Source organism: Gopherus flavomarginatus, chromosome 9 (assembly GCF_025201925.1).
Source record: "Gopherus flavomarginatus isolate rGopFla2 chromosome 9, rGopFla2.mat.asm, whole genome shotgun sequence".
Classification (NCBI taxonomy): domain Eukaryota; kingdom Metazoa; phylum Chordata; order Testudines; family Testudinidae; genus Gopherus; species Gopherus flavomarginatus.
The window spans coordinates 89,743,205-89,755,830 of NC_066625.1; the positions used below are offsets into that span (position 1 = coordinate 89,743,205).

A 12,626-nucleotide genomic window follows, 5' to 3' on the forward strand; every position below is an offset into this window, starting at 1 on the left:
ACCATGGCCTAGTAAATCGAGTGTTGAAAGGGGCTAGCTGGTAGGCCAGGTTTATTTAAACAGATTTGTTGGGGAGCACATATTGAATGTAATTGTTTATGGCCTTCCTTTAAGGTGATATTAAAAACATTAAAAACACCAGCTACAACAAAGAAATCAATGTGATTTCTTTCTTATTTTAAGCCCATTTGTAGTAGGCTATCACTACATTGCAGAGGCCCAGGTTAATTTGCTTTGCGACAGTCGTAAACGATAAAGTCCCAGTCCTGCAAACAGATGACATCCCATAGATGTCTGTACAGCCGTGTCTGTCTGCAGGCTTGGGGCCAAGCGGAAGAGAGATTTCTGAGGCTAAAGCCGGCCTGGTATTTAGGAGATCTGCATTCATCTCCTGTCTCTCATATTAACTTCCTACATCACTTTAGGCAAGTTATTTAGCCTGTCTGTGGCCCTTTCTCCATCAATAGCATGAGCCTAATATTTTCCCACCTCTCAGGAGAGTTGTGAGACTCAATCACATTTTCAAAAGTGGGCATTGCTTTCGGGTGCCTCGGTATCTCAGGGTATTCAACACAAATCACCTGGAGTCTGATGTGCAGAGGTGCTAGTGGGCAGCCAGAGCTCCATCTGAAGTCTGTGGGGTGCTCGGCTCCTCTGCCAATCAGGCCTCACGTGTCTCAGGTTGTGCACCCAGCAACAGAATAACTCAAAATCAGGGTCCACATCTGAGAGAGCTGGACTTAATATCTGTGAAATGCTTGAGAATCTCTAGCTGGACCATGCTAGGGCAATGCAAAGTATTTAGTTATTTGTGTTCTTAGCCTTTGAAATGTGGTTTTGTTAGCCTGGCTCTTTAATTTGGCTGGAAAGGTCACTTGAATTTTTAAGAAATGCCTTTATTGACTTTGAAACCAAAAGAATATGAAATATATGTACTTCTTAGTATTGAAATGAGATTCAACCAAAGAACTAAGAACATTTTTTCCTTGATCTAGGGCCAAGTAGCAAGATACGTTCTCACCTGCTTCTCACGAGACAGAGTCCTTTGATTTGCTTCTGGAGCTTGTCCGTCAGCTGAGATTTTTAATTTAAGGCCAGGTACTAGCTGATCCTGAAAGACCCCACCTACACTCAGAACATTGGCACCAGACTATAATCCACGAGGCAGCCCCATTCTGGCTGGCAAAGAGGGACAGACATAGCGCAGCAAAACTGTCTCTGTCCTCCAAAGCCCCTCAGGGCCAGGTTCTGAAACTAGCTGAATATCAGATGAGTCCCACCTCAGAGCAGGAACATAGCCTTTGTACGTACTTGAGCACTTCGTGGGAAAGGATGTGTCCTGCAGCTTGTTCTAACAGGACTGCCCTGTGAGGGCGTTTGTGAGTCTGCACTCTGTGGCAGCCAGCGTGTATGGTTCTCTGCTAATAAACCTTCAATAATAACAATTCTGGATACCGAGGCTGCCAGGCCCAAAGGCATCTTGGGTGCCTTAGCAAAAAAGAATTAAAAACATAATTAACCCAGACAAGGCAACATGTCCGAATGCATTCCCGGAGCAGGGCTAAGCCCTGTAAAACCCAGCCTACCGCTCATGCACATGCTAGAGCTCACATGCAGCTTAAAAGGAAGGAAGACCTGAGCAGGGACATGAAAAACGCTGCTTATGTACAGCTGTGGCCAGGTCCAGGGAAAAGACTGCAGCCTGCTGGCCTCCCGTTACTGAGCAGGCACAATTACCTGCTGCACAGTGTCTCTCTTCAGTGGCTCCACTTACGGACGAATGGAGCAATGTATTTGTTGCTCAGTAAAGCTGTGGTGATTAGAGCTGATTGGAAATTTCTCATCCAAATGTTTTTGACAAAAAATGTTTTTTTGATTAAATGGAAATTTCTGTTTTCATAGAATTTTTCTCATCAAAAAACCAAAAACAGAACCTTTTTTTGGTTATAGGAATCTCCCTCTCCAATGCAAATTTAGTTTTCACTTCTCAAAAATTGTAGAAGTGTCAGCATTGACTTCAGTGGGACTAACCCAGCAGCTTACCTGTTTGGCTGAATAGGGATGGATTTCAGCACACCCTTAACTGCTTTGCCGCATCAAGGCCTTTCTCCTTTGCTGGTGGGGAGAATTTCTCCTTTCTACTCCCTGCACATGTGTCCAACCCTAAGCCTTGCTACTCAGAATATGCGCTTTCTATTCTAATCCAACTCAGATAGACTGCTCTCATCACTGTAGTATCTAAGCACCTTCCAGCAGTGCGTTAAGCGATCAGAGTAACATCTGGCACATTTGTTCTCTCATCCTCTCCCCAGGGGGAAACGTGTGTGCAGGGGAAAGTTTTGTTTTGGAATGTTTTAAAATATACAATATACACATTTGTACATGTTAGAGAAGGCAAGTCAAAGAAATACACCTTGTACTTGGAGTAGAAGCCAGAGAGGTTTGGGATTGGCCCTTAGTTCATGTGGAGCTCATTTGTTAAACTCTGGATTTATGGAATAAACAGGGTTCCCGTGTGGGGCTTTCTTGATAAGGAAACGTACAAAGGATGTGATTATCTTCTGAGTTACACCAATGCACATCTGGAGTCCCTCCTCCATAAAGCTAGTGGAAATGTGATCAGAATCAGGACTCAAGTTCTGAAGCATTTGCAATAATGTTTCTGGTTATGGGGTTAGCTAGAGTTCGCTTAGTGTCAATCTTATTTGGTGTCCCTTTGGGGGGTCCAGGAGAGAGGAGGAAAAGAGATGGGACATGAAGATAAGTTGCCCTCTTCTATGATAGGATGCTTTTTGGAGAGTGGTCCACAGACCCAGAGGGACATGATGACATTAGCACTACAAACACTAACTCCCTAAGCACCTCAGCCTCACTTTATAAGACCCAGCATGTAATACCCTTGAATTCTCCCTGATGGAGACTATGAACTGCTGGCTCAGCTGCTGGAATCCCACTCACTCCTTTGAATGGGCTTTGAGCCCCGACCCTTGCTCTCCTAGAAGGGAAATGCTGCACTGGTTCCAATGGGAGTCAGAGCAGGCAGAATGATTGCGGCAAATGTTTTTGCAGCCATCTACAGTTTAGATGATGGAATTCCAAACATCACATTTTAAATTATTAAGATTTTACAAAGAGTTCTATTGTCTCCCCTTTCCTCCTCTGTAAATACACTTCTCAGTAGAGCTGGGTGAATAATGGATTGTTTGATTTGCTGGCAATGTCAAAAAAAGAAAGAAAAATCCATCTTGTTTCAATTTTGAGCAGTATTTTGTTTAATTTTAAAAATAAATTTAAGGGAAATGTCTATAGAAAAAAATCATATCGGGGGCGGCAGGGGGATAGGGGGGAAACAGGATTGTGGGGTTTTTTTTATCCAAAACAATATGGCGAAATCAATAGGAATTTGCAAAATGCTTAATCTGCATCCCTCCCTCTCCCCCACAAAAAAAATTTTTCTAAAAATTTCATCTAGTTCAACTTACTACACAAAATTTACTGCTGTGAGCAGAGTTACCTCGGGGGATGAATTTGGCCCCAGCAGTCTTTGGTGAGCTGATCATGCTATCCTATTAACATAGATGGAGTGGCTTCATTCAGGGAAAATCTAAAGCAAAATCTTCTGAAGAGCTGCTACTTTGGGAGTATTTGTTCTGATCTGACACCTATGGATGGGGAAAACAGCTCTGCCACTTGGTGTAGTACAGAGTAGTCAACAGGCGGGCCACAGGCCAATTCCTCCAGGTGCTTTTGAATGGATCGCAAAATCCTTTTATTTACTTCTTACTATCATTATTGTTGTTTTTTGTTATCATTTTCTCTGGAGTTTGGACCTTGATTATACCTTAACCAAGAAATTTGGACCTTGACAGAAAATAACTGACTACTCCTGGTGTAGTAGATAGTGGTTTTCTACCCTAGATTGCTACCTGCATGCACTGCACGCAGTGGAACGGAGGAGATAAGCCAGGAAAGCCTTTCCGCACCATGATGGATGATGTAAAGATCTCTGAATCACCTCACATATCTCCCATGAGGTGTAAAACTTCTGAAGTGCTGTGCTGTGCTAAGAGTTTTAGCTGATAAGTGAAGATCACGGACACTAGGGTATAGGGGAACCATGGCTGGTTGATGGGCAGGTTGCTAATGCAGCCTATGTCCAAGGTAACACACAGATCGTGTGCCCACAGCGATCTGTGAGATTACAGTCTGGTGCTGCTTGGAAGGGCAGCCATGACAGGTCTGCGACCATAAAGCCTGCGTGTAAGAAATCACTGGTGCTGAATGAAATGACAACAGAGCTGTAATGCTTTGTGGAGTGTGTTTAATGAAAATATCAGCTCAGGCCTACAACAGGAGGCATTCATGTATAATAAAATGAGGTTCCTGAAACACTTCAGAGCATAAACCATCTGGTCTGCTGTGATGTACTAACAGCTTTGCCTAATTTTTAATGCAGATTTTATGATGGATATGCACATCATGTTATCCATGCATAAGGAAGAAACAGTCTAGCTGCACTTTGAACTAAACTGACTGATGATGAATTTGTCTCCCATTTTAATTACTTTCTGTACATTAAAGACGTAGTGGACCATGTGAAGTGCTTTATCTGTCTTATCCCCTGCATGTCCCCACATTTCCTTTAAGTACTGGAGCTGCTCCCACTCCCTTATCTGCAGCCGCTCATGCAGGGGACAAGGAAGAGTGAGATCAAGCAAAAACTGTTCCTCCGATAGAATTTGATCAAGAAACACCTGGGCCAGCAGTAACAAGTGAATTTCATGAGGTTAATTAGTTCTTATTATTTCTGTCCCTGGAAATTTTCCCTAGCCTATATGGCAGTGCCTGGTGATTACTGAAAGGAGAGTAAGCCATATTATTCAGCACAAATCAAAGCAGTAACTAATATTTGTAAAGGACTTTCCAACTGAAATCTCCTCTCTGCCTATATCCCCTATACAATCGGACAGTCTAATGAGGGAGACAGGCATGAGAGAAGAGTCATTTTGAAAATATTTTATAAAAATCTTAGAAACGTATCTGTTTATGGGGACCTCAAATGGAACCATTTATCTGAATAAAACCCAAACTTTAGATAAACGTGGCTAAAATGGGACTTGAATTTGAATCTACTCTGGTCTATGTTTAGTAAAACCAGGCTGTGAACAGACACAGCCCTCCCATGGTTTTGCCCATCTTTCACTTCATGTATGGGGCCAGATAGTGAACCCCTCTCTTCCACTGGCGAGCCATTACTTGCACAAATAACAACTTGCTGTTACCTAGAGCTTCTCATCTGTAGATCTGCAAAGATCTCAGGTGAGCCACATCTGGGAATCACAGCCAGGTCTCCTGAGTCCCAGTCTCATGCTGTATCTGCTTGGTCATGCTGAATAGTTCCATTGACTTGGGTGAGAGCACCGCAGAGAGTAACTGCTCAGCGGGAGGCCGGGCAGTGTTGGAAAGAAGTAAAACCAATGTCCTTCAAAATTTTTTTTTTCTTTTTCTTGACAAAACATGCTAAAATAAAAATTATCATAAAATTTCATTTAGTTTTGATGGGAAAACATCTCATTTTTTTCTCTCTCCCCCCACCTTCCTCCCTCTGTCCCTCACTCCCACCCCCTAGCTCACTGAAAAAAGAGAAGGGGGGAAATAAAAAAAAAGGAGAGTGCTGAAACTGAACAAAAAAATTCATGAAAAAATGAAAAATCTAAACAAAAATGAACTCTTCTTTTTTTTTACAAAAAATATTTTAATTCCAAATGTGTAGTTTTTCCTCTTCTCCCCCCATGTTGTTTTCATCATTTATGTCAAAAAGTGAAAAATGTCCAATATTTTTTTCCTCTAGCCTCTTTTGCCTTTATTTGCTCTGTATCTTTTAAAACTTCCCCAGTTTTTCAAAAGTTTCAGAATAGCATGGAGTTTCATTTTTCCTTTTGCCACTGTCAATTTCCCAAAATAGAGGATTTGGAAAATTTACAGAGTGGATAAAGGGAAAAAATGAGGATGAGGGGTTGAAAGGGAGAATGAAGAAGTGATAAAACCGAAACCCAAATGTAGACACAATTCATTTTATTGCATTACAAAATAATGAAGGGAAGGAGGAAACAAAATCCCAATAATTTATTTTTTGACAAAAAATGCAAATTTTTTTAAACAAACCACAACTTTTCACAGAAGATTTTGGTTTGAAAAATGCTTTTTTCATCAAATTAACGTTTTTTACTAGCTGTAATAAAAAGAGATTATAAACATTTATGGAATATGCTACTTCAAAAAGTAGTGTGGAATGTGTTGAAATAAATTATTCATTGCATATCACCTGACCAGCTCCATTGGCAGGACAGTGCAGAGAAATTATTTGCTGCACCTGCTCTGATTCAGTTTCTGGCATCTTGTCCTACGCACTAGATTTACTTACATAAAGCTGAGGAAGGGGTGAGCAGATTCCAAAAGGCTGAGGTACCGCTCAGCACACTGGTAGCCATCCCACCTCACTAGTCTACCTCCTCCTTTCTGATGTTTAATGGAAACAGAGGGCCAAATTACCACACAAATAGGATCGTTTGCTGGACACATGGATGAAACGTGTTTTTCTTTCATAGGACGTCGGTTGTCATTTCCTTTGCTGTTTTCCTTAAACTGTTGCTGTGCCATTTGTCTGGCTTCTTCTCTCTTATCCCTTTCACATATGCTTTTATTTTAAGTTTCATTTCAGTTATCTGGAGGTTAGACAACAAGAGAGTTAATTTGTTCCAACGAAGTTATGAGTTTGAATTGGCAGCGAGTGCACGATTAGCATCAAATGTAAGACCTTAATAGACCAATGATTTGTTGTGGAACCTGGTGGTACATCAATTTCAGAACAATGCTTCCCGAATGTGCCAGATTCCCCATCATGTGTTGTGCAGAATCCTTGGCAGAATTATGATATACTGCCTGAGGCCACTTCATTGCCATTGCCAGGGATGTGCAATTGATGGCTGAACAAATTCCATTGTGGCTGCCCGTGCTCTTCCTGTTCTTTCTGTTCAGGTAGCCTTCATGTGACTGCTGGCAATTTTTTTGAGTGAATGAAATGTACAGCATGCGTTCCCCTCATCAAGCCCAAAACGTAAAGAAAGTGAAAGGTGATGTTGGTTGTGTGAATAGAATTTTAAAGCTGCGTAGTTCAAAAATCTATGGTTGGTGGCTCAGTGCAAATTTTGGGCTTGGTCTTGAGAAATGTTGAACACTTGTTTGAGGTGCTGGAGGCTGTCCACTCCCACTGAACGACGCAGTAAGCATTGAGGGTACTTCGCACCTTGCTGCATTGAGTTCTTTATTATGGTGTCTTGTCGCGATGCATGACTCACTGCTGCGGTGCCTCCTGCTGGTCTTCCCAGGGAATTAGAGTTTCTAGCCTCCGGAGTGCCCTCTGCAGGCTGGTGTCCCACTGCCACTGGCCCCTGTCTCCCTCCCAGGACCCAGTGCCCCTTGTCTTTGGGGTGCTGACCCCTGGCAATACCCCCACAGTTTAAGGTCTCTCCACCCAGGGGAATCTCCAACCCTCTATCCTCACCTTGCCTCGGTTGTGAGCTACTGCCAGTCATCATCTAGCCCCCGCTCACTGGGGCAGACTGCAGTGTAAAAGCCACTCATCATAGGGAAGGAGGGTTTGGCCCTGCTGTGTCTGCCTACCCATGGGCTGCCCCCTGCAACCTCAGTACCTAATTGGCCTTCCACTAGGCCGCAGCCTGGGGGGTTTCCAGGCCAGAGCTCCCCAGCTCCCTTCGTCTTCCCCCAGCCCTGCTCCACTCCAAGTACCTTCTCTCAGCTCCCTGCAGCCAGGTCCCTCCAAAGCTAGAGAGAGTCTGTCTCTGGCTTCTGGCCCTAACCCTCTTATAGGGCCAGCTGTGGTCTGATTGGGGGGTGGCCCCAGCTGTGGCTGCTTCTCCCAATCTGCCCCGCTTTTCCTTCTCTGCCTCAGCCCTCTCCCCGGGTGTTTTAAGCCTTTTAAGGCAGGAGCAGGTGACCATCCCGTTACATGTCTCAACAAGATTAGAACTTCCTATGAAATGTGAGATAAGAAATTAATCATAATCAGTAACAATGACTTTGAAAGTAGGACATAGCCAGGTTTCATTTCATTAATATATTGCAGTGATATTTTCAGTGCTTCCTTATCTACACTTTCCTGAAAAAATACAGAAGTCAAAGCTAGAATTTGGTCTGGCCAGTCATATATGTGAATTCATTGAAAGTATAATGCTTCACGGAAACATTAATTTTGATACAATTTTCTTTCAGGATAAAAATGGGGAGGGGAAAATGATTTGATAAACTGAAACTTTCTGTTTTTCCATTTTTGGAATAAGATGTTTCAATTTTTTGTTTAAAAATTGCTTCATTTTGAAGTTTCTTTTCTTTTAATTTATATATTTTTAACGTCAAAATCAGAATGAATGTTTTGCTTGACCCAAAATGATTTTTTTAAATATTGTGTGAAATTTAAATGTTTTTTAATTTGTTCTGTTTCAGAACAGAGAGAATTTCAAAACTGCAGAATTTCCTACTCAATGGAAAATCTAATTCCTGCCTAGTTCTAGCTAATGGTGAGTTTCTTTCTCTTTATTCTATTAGCTTCAATAGTGACATTTAATTTATTAATCAGATCCTTCTACAGGATTTTAATAAACAAGAGTTAAGAGTATTTTAACCCTTTTTTTGTTCATTCAATCTTATTCCATTCTATCTGAAACTGGTCAGACTGTTAATCGGAAAAAAATCCAATTAATTTAGCCTTTTGTTTGGTTAGTTTGAAAATCATTTGTGAATTGACTGCATTTCTTACAAACATATTCATAATTTATAAGATTTTGTCCAGTAGTTTGTGAAGAAATTGGAAACATTCCCATAGGCTGAGAACTGTTTGCTTCTGCTATTCAGAATGAATTATTTGTCATGTTTGAATGGTCACTGCAGTGCCATGGTGTTGTTTCTGCTCACTGATTAGATGATTGGAAGATTTTAAATAGGAAAACTGATGAATAACTGTTAGTGGGTTCCCTGGTGGGAGTTTTCTAATGAATATCCATTCATGGTAAATGTTGTGAAGCTTTGGGGATTCACCAACACTTGAACAAAGAAATCAGTGGTCACCTTAATATTTGAGAATAATTAGTATAATGGTCCCACAGACAACAGCAGGAAAAACACAGGATGGTTTTATTCATGGAAATATTTATTAAAAACTTTATGTTGTTTGGCTGACTCTGAATATGAGTCTAAAATTCTAGAGTACTTCTTTTAGATTTGTCAAGAATGAGATTAGATTTGGCGACTGAACAGGAAAGAAAGTACCACTCTTAGGCCAGGTCCAGACTAGAGCTTTAAATCGATTTTAAGAGCTCTAAATCGATTTAAAGCTGTAACCGTCCACACTACAGAGTGCATAAAATCGATTTTAAGGGTCCCTAAAATCGATTTTGGAACTCCATCAAAACGAGAGGAGTAACCCCAAAATCGATTTTTTAAAATCGATTTTATGATAGTGTGGACGGCCATCGAAGTTAATGGCCTCCGGGACGTATCCCACAGTGCTCTAGTGGCCGCTCTACACAGGTAAAGGTACTCTTCTGCTGGCCAGGTAAACAGGAAAAGCCCCGGGAAGTTTGAAATTCCATTTCCTGCTTGCACAGCGTGGAGCTCTCAGCAGCAGAGAGAAGAATGCAGTCTCCTGAAAATAGGAAAAGAGCTCCAGCATGGAGCACACAGGAGTTACTCGATCTGATAGCTGTATGGGGAGAAGAGTCAGTGCTTTCAGAACTGCGCTCGAGCAGACGAAATGAGAAAACCTTTGAAAAAATTTCTAATGCCATGTGGGAGAGGGGACATACCAGGGACTCGTTACAGTGCGGAGTGAAAGTGAAAGAGCTCAGACAGGCGTATCAGAAGACCAAAGCAGCAAAGGGCAGGTCAGGCTCTGCCCCCAAAACATGCCGGTTCTACGACGAGCTTAACGCAATATTGGGGAACAGCGCAACGACGAACCCCCCCTTGTCTGTTGATTCAGAGGTGGGTGTCGTGATTCCTGCAACTACGGAAGATTTATTTGATGGCGATGATCAGTATGATGAGGACCAAGAGGAGGAGGCTCCAGCAGAGAGCACAGAGCATTTTATCCCCCCAAACAGCCAGGATCTTTTCCTCACCCTTACTGAGGTTCCCTGCCAGCCATCTCAAGGCAGTACTCCAGAAAATGAAGCTGAGGGACCGTCCTCTGGTGAGAGTAATTTTTTTTACTAAAAGCTTCGGTTTAATGTAAGCCTTTTTTACTGGGTGCTTCAAATCACTACCTGTACTTAGAGTCACTGACCAAGTAGATTAAAAACCTTTCCTAAAACAGTGACCCATGAGGTGGTTTTTAGAAAAGTCTCCATTGTAACAGGGCGGATTCATCCTGCTTGTTCAGGGAACGCGAGAGCAAACCGGGGAAGGAGAGTAGCTTCGCCGCGGTTTGCTCTCCCGTTCCCCGAACCACCCAGCAAACCGCAGGCAAGGAGACCTGCTTGTTCGGGGACCGCGAGAGCAAAGCAGGGAAGGAGACCAGCTTCGCCGCGGTTTGCTCTCGCGTTCCCCGAACCACCGAGCAAACCGCAGGCAAGGAGACCTGCTTGTTCAGGGAACGCGAGAGCAAAGCAGGGAAGGAGACCAGCTTCGCCGCGGTTTGCTCTCGTGTTCCCCGAACCACCGAGCAAACCGCAGGCAAGGAGACCTGCTTGTTCAGGGAACGCGAGAGCAAACCGGGGAAGGAGAGTAGCTTCGCCGCGGTTTGCTCTCCCGTTCCCCGAACCACCCAGCAAACCGCAGGCAAGGAGACCTGCTTGTTCAGGGAACGCGAGAGCAAAGCAGGGAAGGAGACCAGCTTCGCCGCGGTTTGCTCTCGCGTTCCCCGAACCACCGAGCAAACCGCAGGCAAGGAGACCTGCTTGTTCAGGGAACGCGAGAGCAAAGCAGGGAAGGAGAGTAGCTTGATTACCAGTACAATCTACTACAGGGATTACTAGCCATTATTAACTTACCATTTTCTCCGGGCACGGTCTGTGTGCTCCCCTGACCTGCGTCTGAGCAGAACTCTCTGTCCTCAGCCACAAGCAATAAGTATTAAAGGAATCCTAAGGTGACCTTGTGGTAAAGTAAAATGTTCAAGGTTCGGTAACAGGCACAGGTCAGTGAGGAGAAAGACTGTATGCATGGTTGTGTGAAATGTGTCTCTTATGATTCTTTTATCACTCTTTCCAAACCCCACCCCCCCACACACAGCTGCACATTTCTCCAGCCTCCCTCTCGCTTCTCATCTACGTGGGGGGGTATCATAAGAAGACTGAGGAAAAGGAGGACGCGTGAGGACATGTTCAGCGAAATTATGGCAGTAACCCGTACAGATAGAGCTCTGCAGGGAGACTGGAAGCAACTGGTCGCAAAGTACAGGGAGGCTGCCAGTCAACGCGAAGACAGGAGGGACGCCAAAAATGATGTCAGGTGGCAGGAAGATCAGCGCTGGCGAGCAGCAACTCTGGATCTTCTTCGTGATCAGACTGACATCCTCCGCGATATGCTGCAAGAGCTCCGTGGTTTCAGAATGCCCCTACAGCCCGTGTATAACCTCCCTCAGTACTCACCCTGTCCCACACCTTCCAGAACCAGGCGTGTAAGAACGCGTGGGGGAAGGCTCTCTGCACCAGCCCCCTCCACTGCTGCGGACACTCCAACCAGAAGGCTTTCATTAGATTGAAAAGCCCTTTGTGTCCTGTTTTTTCCCTCCTCTAATGATCGAAACTTCTCCCATGGCACCTTTGCCTATTCTTATTCTCAGGTCATGCTATTAAGGCAGTGTGACTGTAGTTTGGTAATGAACTAAAGCAAGCAGCTTTGGAAAGCTGCACGGAAGCTAGTTATCAGCATCAGGATTTGACAATTGGGGATATGGGTAATAAAGGGAAAACAAAGAAAGCAGCCATACCGTAACCTGGTCCATGAGAATTCTTTTTCTGTCTTCTCTGATGCACTTTCTTCTTTCAAACCTCCCTCCCCCTTCCTCCAAACCTCCCTCGCTCCGTCCCCCATAGAACGCTGAGTTATGAAATTTCATGCACAGTATTGTAACAACAAGCATGATGCTTGATTGATGAAAGGGTCTGATTTTAAATAAAGAACACAATTCTTGTAACAAATAGTAGTAACTTTATTTTCAATAAAAAAGCAGTTAAGGAAGGTTGCAGGTACTGTGCCTAGCAGCAGACGGAAGCAGCTAATGGTGGAGGTAGGTAATAATTGGGAAATACAGAATTATATGTTTTCCAATGGACAGCTCTCGCAAGTAACCTAAGCAAGCAATTGAGGAATGCTGCAGGCAAAGTATCTTGCAGCAGCAACACTGCATAGACGGGGAGGGCAGCAATCAATTGAAAGGAAAATCAGCATTCAAACTGTACCCTGGCCCATGAGGAAGCTACTTTTCAGTGCTTCTCTGATGCGCACAGCATCCTGGTGAGATCTTCTAATTGCCCTGGTGTCCGGCTGCGCATAATCAGCGGCCAGGTGGTTTACCTCAGTCTCCCACCCCGCTATAAAGGCCTCCC

At 43.6% G+C, this 12,626-nt stretch overlaps 1 protein-coding gene across 1 annotated transcript; it reads left to right on the plus strand.

Annotated features, from left to right (window-relative positions):
- Positions 1 to 9,565: 9,565 nt before the first annotated feature.
- LOC127058119 (zinc finger and SCAN domain-containing protein 29-like) lies at positions 9,566 to 11,363 on the plus strand. Its single transcript, XM_050967617.1, has 2 exons — positions 9,566 to 10,267; positions 11,308 to 11,363. Exons 1-2 carry the CDS (start codon positions 9,712 to 9,714, stop codon positions 11,361 to 11,363), a joined length of 612 nt encoding a protein of 203 aa, XP_050823574.1. The 5' UTR covers positions 9,566 to 9,711.
- Positions 11,364 to 12,626: the final 1,263 nt, after the last annotated feature.